The 17,044-nt window shown below is 38.8% G+C and overlaps 1 protein-coding gene across 1 annotated transcript in view; it reads left to right on the forward strand.

Moving 5' to 3' along the window:
* Positions 1 to 17,044, forward strand: part of LOC311071287 (A disintegrin and metalloproteinase with thrombospondin motifs 20) — a 102,288-nt gene that overhangs the window by 25,088 nt on the left and 60,156 nt on the right. The window contains exons 5-11 of the mRNA XM_084095606.1: positions 526 to 609; positions 1,405 to 1,529; positions 1,686 to 1,726; positions 4,158 to 4,263; positions 7,399 to 7,545; positions 12,029 to 12,170; positions 13,692 to 13,793. Coding sequence (XP_083951732.1) covers positions 526 to 609; positions 1,405 to 1,529; positions 1,686 to 1,726; positions 4,158 to 4,263; positions 7,399 to 7,545; positions 12,029 to 12,170; positions 13,692 to 13,793 — 747 coding nt within the window. The remainder of the gene's footprint in view (positions 1 to 525; positions 610 to 1,404; positions 1,530 to 1,685; positions 1,727 to 4,157; positions 4,264 to 7,398; positions 7,546 to 12,028; positions 12,171 to 13,691; positions 13,794 to 17,044) is intronic.

Genomic DNA, 17,044 nt, shown 5'->3' on the forward strand with positions numbered 1-17,044 from the left:
AGCCGTCTGTCTGAGTTTCCCCTTTGGCTTCTTCTAAACACTGTGTTTATGGTGAACTAATGCCTTCCGGTGGGATCGCCTCAGAGTTACGACAGGATTTGAAGTTTTGCTAGAAGATTTAGAAGATCTAGAGCAGGACAGTCATTGGACTTTTGGGCAGGAAACCCCTCAAACATGATTCATTAAATACATTTCAATTTCAATTTATTTCTAAAGCACAATTAAAAACAACTGCTGTTGACCAATGTGATGTACAAAATGAATAACCATTAAATAAAATACAGACAAAGACACAAGTAAACAACAAAGCAGAGAAGGACAGAATTCATGAATTATAAGTCAAGCCTTGTGGTGATAAAAGCATGGATAACTCTTTCAAAATTATTAAAAGAGAGAAAGGACTTTGTTTTTACCAGGACACGTAATTGATAGAAACTTGACTTCAAAGATGGAGGTCAATATCTGCTGTGTCAGTATGTTTGGGAGAGCAGTGGTTTATGGGTATTTGTGCCTCTGTTGTTTCAGGTTGCTGCGATCTACAGAGACCCCAGTGTAGGAAACCTCATCAACATCATGATTGTCAAACTCATCGTCATACATAATGAACAGGTACATCAGAAAACATCCTTTTGACAAAAGACAAATGAGATATTTTTAAGATCTGATTTGTTTCTCCTAGACAGCGGTGAGATTAAATGGAGACTTTTTTTCTAAAGTCTCCAGTGTCTTAGATGTGTCTCCAGAGAAAAAGACGCCAATAATTTCACACATGTCTCAATAATAACCTCAATAATGTCTCAAACTCTGCTCAGATTTGCTCAAGACCCCAAAGTCTGTCATCAAAACTCACAGGTCTCAATATGATCTCAATAATTTCTCATCAAATGATCTGAGCTTTATCATTTGTGTGGAAGTCTAGGGGAAACATCTGAGACAAAGTCGATACTTCAGTGTAATAACGCATTAAGTGCCCTGAGACATAAATGAGCTATATGAGATCTCTTTGTGTTCTCAGTTGTTTCTCCTAGACAGCAGTGAGATTAAATGGAGACTTTTGCTGAAGTCTCACATGTTTATCCAGAGAAAAAGACTATAAAAGACAATAATCTCACGTCTCTTCTACAGTTTAAGAAATGATCTAAATAATGTCTCAAACTGTGCTCAGATTTGCTCAAGACCCCAAAGTCTGCCATCAAAACTTAAGAGATCTCAATATGATCTCAATCACTTCTCATCAAATGATCTGAGCCGAGTCATTTGTGTGGAAGTTTTGGAAAAACAGGCTTGATACTTCAGTGAAATAATAGTGTCCTGAGACATGAACGAGCCACACCTGAGTCATTATTCTGCTCCGATCAGCTATAATAAATTGCTTTGTGTTTTAAAGTGTGTGTTTTTCCTTAGGAAGGACCTAATATAAACTTCTACGCCACTGCGACACTTCATAACTTCTGCACGTGGCAACAAAGCCACAATATTTTGGACGACAGTCACCCGGGTCATCATGACACGGCCCTTCTCATAACCAGGTGACCTCAACTTGACCTTTGACCTCTCACCTCATAACCTTTGCCTTCTTAAGTCACTCCTTTGATCATGTGATTTTCATTACGACGCGGTGGATTGAACTTGATTAAATCATGAACACTTGTGTGTGTTATATCATGAGTGTGTTTGTTTCTCAGGCAGGACATTTGCCGAGCAAAAGACAAGTGTGACACGTTAGGTAAGGATTTTCTTTGTTTCCTCAAAACCTGGAACGTACAGTTGTAGTCCAGTCATTTTAAGCCAAAATGGGGGTCAACCTTGAACAAATTGCAACAGAAGCAAACTCAACTGATTTTGTATCTTCAAAATCTGTGTAATATTAACAATGAGCACTCAAACAAAACACACCAAACTAACAATTACTAAAAACACACACAAAAACTGATTTTGCATGGGCATTTTGCACTAGTTTGCATAAATACCACAACAGAACTAAACATTGGGTCTTGCCAGGTGAAGATGTCTTGTTGAATCTTGTTGACACATAACAGTAAAATACTTAATGTTAAGGTCTGAATGAACCCATTACGGCTACCCATGAGCATTAATACATAGAGGCAGGAAGAAGTACTTTAGAAACCAGCCTTTATTAATGTTTAAGAGATTGGGTTTGGGGTCTGGGTCCGTGGGACTGTTTCTGGGGGACGAGTCTCAGGGAAGAACAGGAGACAATGGTAAACAGTCCCACAGACCCAGACCCCAAACCCCATCTCTGCAATAATAATTAATAAAGGCTGGTTTAAAGTACTTCTTCCTGCCTCTATGTATTAATGCTCATGGGTAGCCGTAATGGGTTCATTCAGACCTTAACATTAAGTATTTTACTGTTATATGTCAACAAGATTCAACAAGACATTTTCTCCTGGCGATACCCAATGTTTAGACCTGTTGTGGTATTTATGCAAATTAGCACATACGTAATTAAATTATGCACTGTTTGTCCATGTTAACAAACAATTTCAAAAAACTTGTAATACATTTTTTGTTTGTCTTGATGTAAGTAATCAACTCAGTAATGTTCATGGTGATATCTAAAGGTTAAACATTTTACCCTATTCACGTAAGAAGAAGAAAGAATAGGCGTATGAATAGGCTATATTTGGGTCTTTTTCTAAACTTTCCCCTAATGGGATTTTTTCCTTACTCAGGACATATTGAGGATACAAAATCAGTTGAGTTTTCTTCTGTTGCAATTTGTTCATCCTTTTTTTCATAAAATGACTGGACTATTGGGTTATGCTCGCAAAATGCTTTGAAAGTGCAAAAAATAACACATTTCAGTGTGGTCGTGTGAAAACACTTTTTCCCTCTTTGGCTTATTTGATCAGACTGCCACACATTTAAAAAAATGTTTTGTAAATGCAAAATAACTATGTTTGTTTATTTATTTGTTTATTTATCTATTTATTTATTTATTTATTATTTTTTTATTATTATTATTTTTATTAAATATATTCTAGTCATGCATACTGTTTCACATTCAGTGTTTTAATAGTATTTTTCTAATATTTGACTCATTATTTGGTCAGACTCCCAAATGTTTTTACAAAAACATTTTTTTTAAATGCAAATTAATTATTTCAAACGTATTGTGTGCTAATTGTACTGCATATCATTTCACATTAAATAATAAAAAAAAAATATATATATATATATATTTAACTCAAAATTACTTTTTTTCTTGCTCAATGTGCATTATGTTTTATATTTCATTTTTTAAATAATAGTTAGTTTTTTCTCCTTTTTGATAAGTCAAAATTAAATCAAACTGGCACTATTACACTAATACACACTATATATCACACTGCACTATTACAAAACATTGTTTTGAAAATGCGACGTAACAGGTGTTTTTCTTTAATGAATTTAATATCTTTTAGTCCTGTTGGTCATGTGACAACAGCTCTTATCATACAGCATATTGCATATCTTTTCACATATGTTTTAGTTTTTCATAATAGTAGGCCATATGCAGGACATTTTCATTAGTGTGTCACTTAATCAGGTTCCTGTAGTGAAGTCTGGTTCCTGAAGCAGAACCAGTCTGTCAGCTGAGCTTGATTGGCCTGTCATCAGGTCATCACACAGGGCCAGCTGTGCTCATGAATGCACAGACCCAGGGACCCTGCAGGTGTTTAGGGCCCGTAATCTCAGCGTCCCAGAGATCCTTCCAGGGGAAAAGCGGTGGATACTGGATTCATGGATACGGAGGAAGAGACAAAATATTCTGTATTATGAATTTTTAAGGCCGGACAAGTAATTTGGTGAGGTCAATGTGTAAAGAAAGACTACGCGCCTGCACACATATATATTCAAACGCGCATACCTATAGACTAAACATGTAATATGCATGTGCACGCCGTCAGCATTCTCACAGGTTTGCGTTTATTTAAGTTTACACGGAGATGATCACGTTTTCCAAAAATTTCACCTTGGAACTTATTTCAAGATTTGCATTATCGAGCTCCAAACACTGTTGTTGTGCGAGTGAGCAGCCGGCATCTTTACAACAGAAGTGAATCAATCCAAACTAACTTTGGCTGGAAAATAACTTTATTCTAGAGCTGCTGTAAAGCCAAGTGTGTGTGTGTGTGTTTGTGAACCTGAAGGTTTGGCGGAGCTGGGAACGATGTGCGACCCGTACCGGAGCTGCTCCATCAGCGAGGAGAACGGCCTGAGCTCTTCCTTCACCATCGCTCACGAGCTCGGACACGTGTGAGTTTCTCTCAAACACCCTCACAAAAGCTCGTCTCAGAGCGCAGGTGCAGAACGCAATAAAGACCCGACGCTTGACAGAGCGACCGACAGACGCGCTTTACACTGCGTTAAATCATGCTCTTCCTCAGACTTGTTTTACAGCACAAGTATCCAAACAATCCTAAATCAAGATACATTTACTGGAAGAGAAGCAAAATGCCTGAAGATATTAAGACTTGAGTTCTGAAAAATGCATCAAAATGAAGCGAGTTTGTGCTTAAAACAAGAACAAATATCTGCAGATGGAGTCAGAAAGATAATCTTGTTTCCATTTGAAGTAAGTTTATATACTCCATCTGCAGATATTTGTTCTTGTTCTTGTTTTAAGCACAAACTCACTTCATTTTTATGCATTTTTCATATCTTCAGTCGTTTTGCACGTCCAGTAAATGTATCTTGATTTAGGATTGTTTGGATATTTGAGCTGGAAAACAAGACAGAAACACTGAGGAAGAACGTCACATTTTGCATTAAATGATGAGGAGAGACCTTCATCAGTGTCATATTAGTGATGTTATCGACTTCATCATGAAGGACTGTTTCTCTCTGTATAAATGAATCCAGTGTGGATCCGTGTGTGTGTAAGAATGATTGTCATGCGGAGGGAATTCCATGCAGTGGGACGTCGAGGTCAATCCGCCTCACAGACTCACTTTTCCATCAGCAGACGTCCAAAGGAAGCCCTTCACAGAACAATACAGCAACATCTACAATCTGCCCTCCAGATGAAACACATGTGCGCAAAATATTGTTCAAAGATGTCAGTAAAACAGATGATTGGAGTACGTTTTACAAGAAAATACTGTTTCAGTTTTTCTACTTTCAAACTGCACGTTTAATTCGATGTGTTTCTCTTAGAAGGGAAGGTTCTATAGGGTTCCGTCAGGTGCTTCATCAATAGAACCTTTTAGTGGGTTCCCATCATCGATTTAGTTTGAATTAATTCATTTTGTTTTAATTCATTTTTATTATTTTAATTCAATTTTAGGAATTAAACAGCTCGTAAACATGCTTTATCAGAAAAAAACAAAAAACAAACATTAAATATGAAAGTAGTATTCAGTCATTTAAGACATTTTCTCCTAACATAGAACCTTTTTGGAAGATTTTTTAAGAGCATTTAGGGTTCTTTAAAATTGAGTCATGAATCCTAGAGTTTTTGATATCTAGGGTTCTTAAAAAATTAGTCAAGAACCATACAGTTCTATGGTTTTCTAATAGTGTCCTTGTCATTTTTGTAATAATTGTGAAATTTACTAGTGATTTCTGAGTGAAAATGTTTCTTCGGCACGCATAACATGATGTTTTTCCTCAGTATTTTTGTCTTGTTTTCCTGCACAAATATCTAAACATTCTTCAATCAAGATATATTTACTGGAGAGAAAAAATTGTGAGTTTATGCTTAAAACAAGAACAAATATCTACTAACTGGCTCAGAAAATGAATCTTGTTTTTTTTATTTATTAATTTGTCTGACTCCATTGGCAGATATTTGTTCTTGTTTTAAGGCAAGGCAAGGCAAGGCAAGTTTATTTATATAGCACATTTCATACACAATGGCAATTCAAAGTGCTTTACATAGAAGAAATTAAAATAATAAAAAGAAATAAGAATAATTAAAACAGTTTAGAAAAATAAAAAATAAAATACAGTACAGTACAAACAGTCGGACGAACATTGGCACAGTGCTCATTCAGTAAATGCATAGCAAAAGAGAAGTGTTTTGAGTCTGGATGTGAATGTGACTGTAGGAGCACATCTGATCTCTTCTGGAAGCTGTTCCAGCATAATAGCTAAAAGCGGACTCGCCATGCTTAGAGTGAACCCTTGGTGTTTCTAGCTGATATGATCCTAGTGATCTGAGTGATCTGCTGGGTTTATATTCAGTGAGCATATCTGCAATATATTCAGGTCATAGGCCATTGAATGATTTATATACCAGTAATAATACTTTAAAATCAATCCTAAATTTAACTGGGAGCCAGTGTAAAGACCTGAGGACTGGTGTGATATGTTCATATTTTCTGGTTCTGCTCAGCACAAACTCACTTCATTTTGATGCATTTCTCATTAAAGAAGACTTAATATCTTCAGTCATTGTTCTTCTCCAGTAAATGTGTCTTGATTTAAGAATGTTTAGATGTTTGTGCTGGAAAGCGCGACAGAAACACTGAGGATGAACATCATTTCTTTGCCATCTAATGTGTCCAAATACGAAGTGTGATTCTGGTCCGCTGGACGGCGTATAAACGACACAGACAGACACAGTGATCTGAGCGAGTCCAACTCTTTTCAGACACAGTATAACATATGAAATGTGTTTGAGGTGCATATGAAGCCTCACAGATGGAGTGTGAAGGATCTGCGTACACACAGCTGCTTCTGGACTCTGACATCACTGCATTTCTATTCCAGACGTCAGATTCATCTCAATACAGCTTTTATTTCAGGACTTTATTTTTGCTGGACTTTTCCTGTCTGCCATAAAAAGAGGTTTTGTTTTTTGTTGACAGTCACACACATCACGGCACTAACAGAAATACCACGGTATGAATATGTTTTTTTGGATATAAGAATTTCAGAAGATAAGAATTTTTTGCAGTATCTTAACATAAATATGGCTTTTGTATATGGCACACTTCAAAAAAGAAAATCTCAGTATTTTCGTCTTGTTACAAATATCTAAACATTCTTAAATCAAGATAAATTTACTGGAGAAGAAGCAAAACGACTGAAGAATGCAAAATGCAAAAAAATCGAAAAATGAAAAATGCATCAAAATGAAGTGAGTTTGTGCTTGAAACAAGAACAAATATCGGATAATGGAGTCAGAAATATAATCTTAATTCAAAGGGAAAACAAGTTTATTTTTCTGACTCTATTGGTAAATATTTGTTCTTGCTTTAAGCACAAACTCACTTCATTTTGATTTTTTGTTCTTCTCCAGTAAATGTATCTTGATGTAAGAATGTTTAGATGTGTGTCCTGGAACACAAGACTTTCTGTGGTATTTCTCCAGTACAGCCACAGTCTTGTATCCTGGAAGTGCATGAACTCAGTGCTGTGGATTGTGTGTGTGTGTGTGTGTCGCAGGTTCAACATGCCTCATGATGACAGTCCGAAGTGCCGAGAGAACGGAGTCAAGCACCAGTTCCACGTCATGGCTCCGATCCTCAACTACGACACCAGCCCCTGGTCCTGGTCCAAATGCAGCCGCAAACACGTCACAGACTTCCTGGAGTAGGTCCCAGTGTCATCTCTGCATGCCTTTACATCAGCGAGAAGTGCAATCCTTTAAAAGTCTTAAAACGTCACTTGGTTCAAATCTGGTTTTAGTTGGAGATGGTTTTTAGATGATATTAGTTGGTTATTATATAGTAGTATTTATTAATAGGGTTAGTTATGATCATTTTAGTTTATGATTTAGTGATTTAGTAATTTTGTTGGGAGCTTTTTTGTCAGTTTTATTAGTAACATTTCAAAAAATTCTGAAATTTCAATTTCACTGAATTTTCTGTTTAAAGTCTGTTTGGCTGTAGGGAATTCCAGAAGAAAACTGATTAAGTTGGCATCAGGTTTTACATGGTTTCTAGCAGTCTTGTTTTACTATGATTGGTTTACTGTTATAGTTTTTCTTAATATTTTAAATTAGATTGTACTTTTATAGTTGCCATTTATAGTACTTTTAATTTCAGTTAAAGTTGTTGTAATTTTGTTGTTGTTTTTTTGTCATTTTTATTAGTTGTTTTTACATGTCTATGTAGTTTTTATTACATTTTAGTTTTAGTTTATTTAATCTTAGTTATTTTAGTAATTCTTAAAAGATTCTAAACTTAAACTAATCAAAAATTCTATTCAATTTCTAATTTATTTGTATAGCGCTTTTCACAATACACATCGTTTCAAAGCAGCTTTGGTGAAAGTGCATGAGTCCACATTACAGTTTAGAGTCAGAGGAAACTGTCTAAGTAATGTATTACAGAAATGTACAAAATTACAGTTAGCAAAATAAATATTAATTTAAACAATGTAACAATTAAATGCAGAAACAATACGCTCATTGAAGTAATCAGTTTGTTAACAAATGATTATGACTTTTATAAAAATGTAGGAAAATGATAAATATTGCCTTGTCATCTGCCTGAATTGATGTTTATTTTATTTCAAGTAATGATTTTTCATGGCTTTAGTTAGCGATAGTCTGAATCAGCTGGTCAGCATTAGACCACCTTGGTTAAGCTTTATCTGGTTAAGCTTTATCTGGTTAAGCATGTCCCAGAACACAGCCGTTTTCCCAGCAGGCCGTCATCGGTTTAAGTGTCTGAGTGCTAATATCAGATGTCAGGGTTGTGTTTTTTAAAGTTGAAATGACCTTTGAGCAAATCCTCAACAGGTCACGCTCTTTAGAGCTCAAAATTGCTCTTCTTGTCTCACTCTCGTCTGCTTTCTCTCGAGGTGCCGGACAAACAGGCCTTTGGTGGCCGGCGTTCTTGGCCCTCGGCAACCGTAACCCGGGGCAACGGCTCATTGAGGCCGCTTCCCTTTCAGACAGGAAGTGTCAGATATAATTAGATTTTCCCGAGACTCAACGCTTTGATCTTCTCGCCGCTCCAGTGACCGTCGGTGAGAGGCCTGTTGGTCAGGGTTAGGATCATGGAGGACCAGCGTACGGGCTCTTGTTTTCCAGAACAAATATCTAAACATTCATAAATTAAGATACATTTACTGGAGAAGAAGCAACATAAGTGAAGATATAAGTCTTTCTTAGTGAAAAATTAGTTTATCTTCAGTCATGTTGCTTCTCCAGTAAATGTATCTTGATTTAAGAATATTTAGATATCTGTACTGGTGAACAAGACATAAACACTGAGGAAGAACATCATGTTTTTTCAGTGTAGTATTTATCATCATATGGCAATGGTTTGTCAAGCTGCAGCTGCATTGTAAAGCATATTATGTTGCTCAGGTCTGCTTTTTCTAATCGTTTAATGACTTCTCAGAATCCCATGCAGTTTAGGTTAGCGTGTTTGATTATTAACTCAGTGTACTCAACTGTTAAGTTACTATACAACAAAAACAGTGGAGAATTTTGTCATGCAATAATCGATTTGTTACTGGAAAAGCTGTGATTTTGAAAACAAAAACAAATTACATTTGCTGAAATGTGCAGTTAGTAGCGTAAAAGTTTGTTTTTTTGCACACTCTAAATGTTGGCAAATCCTGTTATTTTCCACGGCATGAATACAGCGCCAACTCGAAACGCTTCTCTTACATTAAAGCTCAATTAGCTCAGACGTTCATTGAGCCTTTTAGAAGCAGCTGTTGAATGTCTGAGAAATGAGGAACGTCTCGTTCTGTTCTCGCTCTGTTCAAGGACGAATCAACCATTACCGGCTTGATTCTCATGCTAAAACTCACAATATATCAAGTCCCTCTGGATCTGCACCAAAACATCACTTTACTAATGAAAATGAGGCCGGTTAACCCGACGGTAACTGTTGCTCGCTGTTGTCTGAACACGCTTCACAGAACGTCTGATAGAAGTTAAATGTGTTTATGAAGTGGTGAAAATATATGGATATTATTTTAATTTGGTCTAGAATGACATTGAAAGGCCTTTAATCTGTCAACTGAACTGAGAAAACTATGGCGTCAGATTGTACTAATATAAGGGCACTGAATGATTACTGTATTTATGTACTATGATATTTACTTGTTTCTCCAAGGTACCATGGTACATGTCCAAAAAACCTTCAGTAATAATAACTGTGAGTCATTTTCCTTAATAAACTCACTTTACCAACCCGCCCAAATGATCTCCAGGTGTGGACTTCATGTCTGTGCCAGAAGGGCGCAGCCTGACCTGAACTCAGAGAAACCTGCTCACTGATCAACCACAACATTTGATGAGCCCAAATGTTCTTACGGCACTTTTTCAAGAAAGTAACATGTTTTTTGCAATGCAGTTCCTTGGAGTACCACAATACATACAATGGTATATAAATAACCTTTCCTAAAGGGATAAATCTTCTAAAAATTACAATTCCTGCATCATTTACTCAACCTTATGTGGACTTTCTTTGTTTGTGAAACACAAAAAGAAGATATTTTTAGTCTTTTTATATATATAATGAAAGCCAATAGGGTCCAAAATTGTTTTGACCCCCAACGTTCTTCAAAATATCTTCTTTTGCATTCACAACTTTCATTTTTGGGTGAACTGTCTTTGTAACTCTGGTGTTAGGACGCAAATTGTTCAGTATTCATTGTTTGCATTTCTAATCATGTGAAAGAGCCTGAATTCACACACTCACACTCACTTGAGCGTAGCTGAGAGATACTTAGAGATCTGATGGTCTCAGTTTACTGTAATCTTATCGCTCTTTAAGAGCTTTGCACTAACATACTCCTGTGAAAGGTTTTTGTCAGCTTCAGTCTTGCTGATTTTATGAACAAACTCATAACTGGTGATGATGAGGTGCGGAGAGACGAGAGTGTACGCCGCTTCTCTGTGCTGTCATCGTAACTCTGATGGATAAATGAGTCCCACAAAAGGACACATGCCCCTCGAGTAGTGTTCGTTTTTCCCCACATAAAGACAAAGGTTTCTTGTAGGTTGTTCGGAGGGTGAGCGAGGTAATGAGAGGACAGAATCAACTGACACAGGTGTTTAGTCTCAAAGCCAAGGACAAATTGAACCAGCAACATCAAGAACTCACATAATTGCATCACACGGCTATTCTGAGCTTCAGTTTCCGTTCTCCCTTGCAGAAAGGTGAGCATGCGGAAGGCAAACGGAGAAAGGACTTTGTCTAGAGGTTTTTTTTGTTCCCTCTCAGGTGCCGATGGCTGAAAGAGCCATTCAGAGATGTTAAGCCCAACAATTCAATGAGCTTCAATGTACAGCTGCTCTTTTGTAGCTCTTTTATGTGTTTCAAAGGAAGGGTGTGTTGGGACATATATGTCATGACGTAGCCAGAGCTGAAGGCGTGTTGGACTGATGTGCTGAAATGTTGGTTTTGGCACCGTTGTGTTGATTCTTGGAGACCCACCATTGTTAGAGAACACCGTCTTTTCCCCCATTGAAATGCAGCCTTTGTGTTGTCTAACTAAGTCCATTCAATCAGTTATCAGCAGGTAACAAAGCAGACCACCCACCGCTGCCATCCTCTTACACTTGGCCTTCAGATGCCTGGTGAAATCAGAAAGACTGCATTCATATTATCCATTGACAACTGATGCAAAATAACAACAAATCCAAGCAAGCAATAGCCGTCATCTCACCATTTAGGATAACTATAGACCCGATACAGTCCGGCTATGAGTAACCATCTTCTAGCCAAAATAACCTTGAATTTGGTTACATGTCATTTTTGCCTAAATAACTTGTGAGATGTATGATATTCCATCATCAAAGCAAAGTCAACAGTGATTACAAGGTGTTTGGTTTCATGTCTTTGACATGTTATATGCGCTGATGACTAGTCTATTCTTGGGCTATGGTTAGATGTCTATTAAATTTTCACTGACAGCCCAAATATTGCCTGGTTTTAGTCTAGACGTCAGGGCTGTGTTTGGACGGCTATTAGACATCTTTTAAACACAAAATTGCTTGCTGGGATACTTTATGACAGTACTTACCCCAGGCTTCTGAGGGCAGGAACCAGGATGAAGAAAGCTTGATTAAATGTGTTGATATCTGTCTGATTTTTTTTCTTCTCAGCACCGGTTATGGTGAATGTCTTCTAGACGAGCCCTCAGGCCGGACGTATAACCTTCCCAACCAGCTGCCAGGTCAACTCTACAACGCCAACCGGCAGTGTGAACTCATGTTCGGTCCCGGCTACCAAGTCTGTCCGTTCATGGTACGACATCTGAATATACTTCGACAGTGGATTCCAAATGTACTGTATCAGTGACACCTTAACTTAGTGACCACCCTGTTAGCAAGAGATCCTGAAACAGTGTTCCTTTGTGCATTGGTTTGTCATCCTTTTGGGAGGCTGTTTAGTCATTTAACGACTAGGGAACCCAACTCCTCTTAAGTTGTCCTGTTGTTCATCATTTCTTCTGGTCTTTGGGTTCTTGTAGTCTCAAAGCTCATTTAACTAAACATCTGAATCCATTGTCCATGCCAGTGACTCAACTGTATTTAGCTTTGTACCCAAGTCAAGGGAACTTGCTGGTACTTGGAAAGGGTTAGATTTACCAATATTCAAGTCATTATTTCTTCAGTTCTTCGGTTGTTTAAATTTATTTCCTGTCATTTGGTTCTTGTATTCTTAAAGCTAAATTAATTAACCATCTGAATTCATTGTCCATTCTAGTGACCCAACTAGTGACCCAGCCCCTCACGGACGTCTGCTGCATATAAACTTAATAAACACAACATAAACGTCCCAGGCCTGGTCCTCTCTGGCCCATTACTGTCGTCACTCCTCCTTTTATCCTTCCTGAGCTCCTCCTTCCTGGGACTAGAGGCCGGTGTGGCGCTCATTAGCCCTTGCTGCATCCGGCCTCACTCCCTTCCCACAGTTCTCGGCCCTGCCCTGCTTGCTACAGTTAGATTTACTATTGTTCAAGTCTTTATCTCTGCAGTTTCTGTCAGGACCACTATCGTCAAATACGAGAATTAGCATACAGTTTGGATTGGCGGTCTGGTTCTGTTCTGGGCAGCCTAGCATGGATAAGAGCAGGGAGATCAGCAATAACCCCCCTTAGGGTAAACAGAACAGAACCAACATGAATGTATTGCAGATATCATTAATTCAACATTTTAATGTACAACATAATTCAAGAATTTAGTCAGAATGCCAAATCCTGACAGACGAGAGGTGGAGCTGGGGATGGAGGAGGGTAATTAGCTCCTGAGAAACGAGAGGAGTTGGAGGAGGGTAATTAGCTCCTGAGAAACGAGAGGGGCTGGGGATGGAGGAGGGTAATTAGCTCCTGAGAAACGAGAGGAGTTGGGGATGGAGGAGGGTAATTAGCTCCTGAGAGGATGGAGGAGGGTAATTAGCTCCTGAGAAACGAGAGGAGCTGGGGATGGAGGAGGGTAATCAGCTCCTGAGAAACGAGTGGAACTGGGGATGGAGGAGGGTAATTAGGGCCTGAGAAACGCAATTGCTGTTGATAATACTGAAGGTGCTTATATATGGATGCTGTGATAGGCGTCATATTCCTATAGGTAGACGTGGATCAGCTGATGCGAGCTTGACTAACGTGACCTGCCAGAACTGACACTACGCTTGATTTTCCTGTTGTTCATTATTTCTTCTGGTCAGTGGGTTCAAGGGAACTCTCGGGCACTTGGGAAGGGTTTGATTTACCAATGTTCAAGTCATTGTTTCTCCAGTTCTGACTGAAGTGACTCTTGCCGATTGCAGAAACAGTGCAAGCGTCTCTGGTGCACCAGTGCGGAGGGCGATGTTGGATGTCGTACGCAACACATGCCTCTCGCTGATGGGACCGAATGTGGCTCTGGCATGGTAAGACACTTTCCCTACGCTTTCATCCCTGTGTTTTTGTCTGGCGGTCAGTCGTGCGTTAAACTGAAATGTCAAAGCTGATGAGGATGGTAATGTGAGCTTACATAGCTGGTTTACTTCGAGAACTCATTCTTGCCTGTGACATTAGCAGCCTAAACAGTGAGTCAGATTCATTTAGGGGTATTTGTTTAATCCCAAGTCTAACAAACTGGAACGACAAGAGCTACAAGATAATCTGTGAAAGAAAATCAGTTGGCAGGATATAGTGGGTGTACATAAACTGGAGAGTCTATCCAGTAGGTATCATGATCTTAGCTTGTTTTCTCTCACCTCTCGAATGCAATGCTAATTAGCCACATTTAGTTCATTGCCGCTGGATCTTTGAGAGCTGAGAACCGAGGTGAAGTATCAAGCCTTTGAAACCAAACGCCACCCGCAGCTCACCTTGTTGTGAACCCATGACCCCCGAGCCTCTTTACGATGTGGGTGAGTGGGTCACTGGTCATAGGAGTTTTAGAGAGTCTTTTAGAGAGGTTTAGAGCAACACAAAAGACACTACATTCAGAGAAGAGAGCAGCAGAAGGAGGGGGTCCGTTTTTCCTTCCTTTTAACCCTTTAACTGCAGGAGAAACTACTGGAACAAGCCTTTCTGAATGAATCAAATGTTAACTGAGGTAGGCAGTATCTTAATCCAACCAAAACAACCTCAATCAGGCTAGTGGATGGGAAAGCTAAAACATTTCTCGTTCTCATTAACCGTGGGACTGCCGTGCAGTACGTGAAGCCCTGTGGAGGAAGGAGAGCAGGGAGCGTTTGTTCGTTGTTCTCGCTGTCGTCTGATTAAAGCCACAAGGGCATGAAAGAGTTCATGTCAGTGTTAAACTTATAATCATTGCTCGTTTGCAAAACAGACCTCCCATTTTGACTAGTGCTTTAATCATATCTATTAATGCTCTAGTGTTCTGGTGACTGTAATGTTTTATAAAAAGCAGTGTTCGCTCAAACTAACATCCATACACTAACAACATGAAAATATTTCTGTGAAAAGATTATTTGGGGAGGAATTATCTTGAGGTTCTCAACCAGTTTCTCTTCAGGATCCAGATTTTACATGGCAATTCAAAATTAGAGCCAAACTTGCATATCATACAAAAGTAAACAATAATGCTATTTTCGTCTAATAATCAGTTTGACTCAGTGTTGATACAGAACATTCAAACACTCAAATGGCAGGTTTTTCATTTTTGTTTATATTTTATTACCATTAAAATAATATATAAATTATATAATATATTACAATTTATATACTGTATATAAAAAATTATATGTTATTAATATTTTCATTAAAAAAAAAAAATACTTTGAGTGAATACTTTGATTTGTTTATGCCTCTTGAATTACGCTGGTTTCATACTCTCGGCTACCAATACTAATATCAATACCAATAATAATATCCTCATTTCTTCTCGTAGTTAATGCCATCTGGGTCACATTTTCTATTACAGTACTTTCTATTTAATCATGGCCAACCAGTGCATGTTGACATCTGTTTAATTTGACAAGCTTCTACCAAGTGACAGATGAATTTGAGCCAAACTACTGATCAGATGCATGGCTTTTCAACAGAATAGATAGGAAGTGATTCTTACTGCGTTTTTTATATACAGAACTTTGCTGTCCGAGGTCTTATATTATATAATTTGCTGATTGAGAACTGAATCACGACCCACCAGTTTAGGAGTGTTGTTATATATCATGCCAAGCGGAATAGTTACTGCGTGACTCTTTACAAAAACAGGGACACAAAGGGTCTTTTTTCTCGGGCTCCTACCCCTCGTGGCCCCTGCACCTTTGTTTGTGGTGCTGAGTGCCTGGTGTCACCTCCTCATGGGGCCGTTTGAAGTGGCAGAAGTTGAAAGAAAAGTGCCTCTCGGTCTCGGCTCACCTGCCTGTCTCGAGCTCTTTAATGTGGGAAGGTCCTCACGAAGGCTTGTTCAAAATATCTTTCTCTGTCTCTCTTCTCTCTCATTTATCTCCAAACATCGGCCGTTTGATCCCGTTTAAGCTGGTAAATGGACCACTATGTACATAAGCATGGTACTCGGGAAATGCATGAGTTCTACCAGAGATGCAGAAGAGCGACGTGATGGATCCGTAATTGCTTTGATTCTTTGTGGTCCTTTAAACTTTCCCCCTCGTCCCTCGGCCTCTCTCTGTCCTTGATTCACTCTCCTACAGTTTCCCTCTCGTTCATCCTCTGTCTCACAGGGCACTGGAGTGAGTAATGTGGTCACATGACCCCAGCGGCCTGTCTGTCATCCGCCTCAGTGAGCCCTGTGCTAACGAGGGCGTCCCATCACTTGCCATCTATAAATACCAACACCTCCCTCCCTCCCTTCGCAGTGAGAGAGCACAGGCTTGGGCCGCAGTCAATCCGGCTCCTGCCATCCAGAAGCTCCTTTGAAGAGCCCAGCCGGCATGAATACGTGCTCCCGGGAGGGTTTCAAAAGCACAAGAACTGGGGGGGGTTTGAAGACCCTGTTGAGAAGACCACCAACATGGATTTGTGTTTAGATCCTGGCATCCCAATCAGGCTTCTTAACTTGCTTAACAAGCAAAACTCAAACTTGGTCTTTAATTGAATTGTCTTAAGGGGAACTATGTAAAGTTAGCAGGGAGCTGGTGTTAAAACGTAAACTAGCTGGTTAATGGAGTCTGTGTATTGGTGCAGAATGGCCATAATAATATAATGTATTTCCACTGATTATTATCAGCTCTTCCAATAAGAATTTTGTCTGGAGATACATAAGACAATTGTGTATCTAACATTGTATATAACCTGTCCTCATCTCAGTCTTATAAACATCTGGCATTGGAGAATTTACTTTAGATCCCAAGTTCCCAATAAGGCTTTTTAACTTGCTTAACTAATGATCCTCAAACTTGGTCTTTAATTGAATTGTCTAAAGGGGAACTGTAGGTAAAGTTAGCTGGGATCTGGTGGAGATTGTGTTAAACTAGCTGGTTAATAGAGTCCATTTATTGGTGCAGAATGGAAGTATCCCCATAAAGACGCTTGTAAATGTAAAAGTCAAATCATAATTGTGCTTGTATTCGGTTCCTCTTCCAATAAGTTTTGTGTACAATAGACACTATTGTGTGTCTAACCGGCCTCTGCTCAGCACAACCTTCAACCTGTCCTCGTCTCGGCAGTTAGAGAAAGAGACTGAAGTCTTGTAAACGTCTGGCGT

Source organism: Abramis brama (assembly GCF_963993115.1).
Source record: "Abramis brama genome assembly, chromosome: 20".
NCBI lineage: Eukaryota > Metazoa > Chordata > Actinopteri > Cypriniformes > Leuciscidae > Abramis > Abramis brama.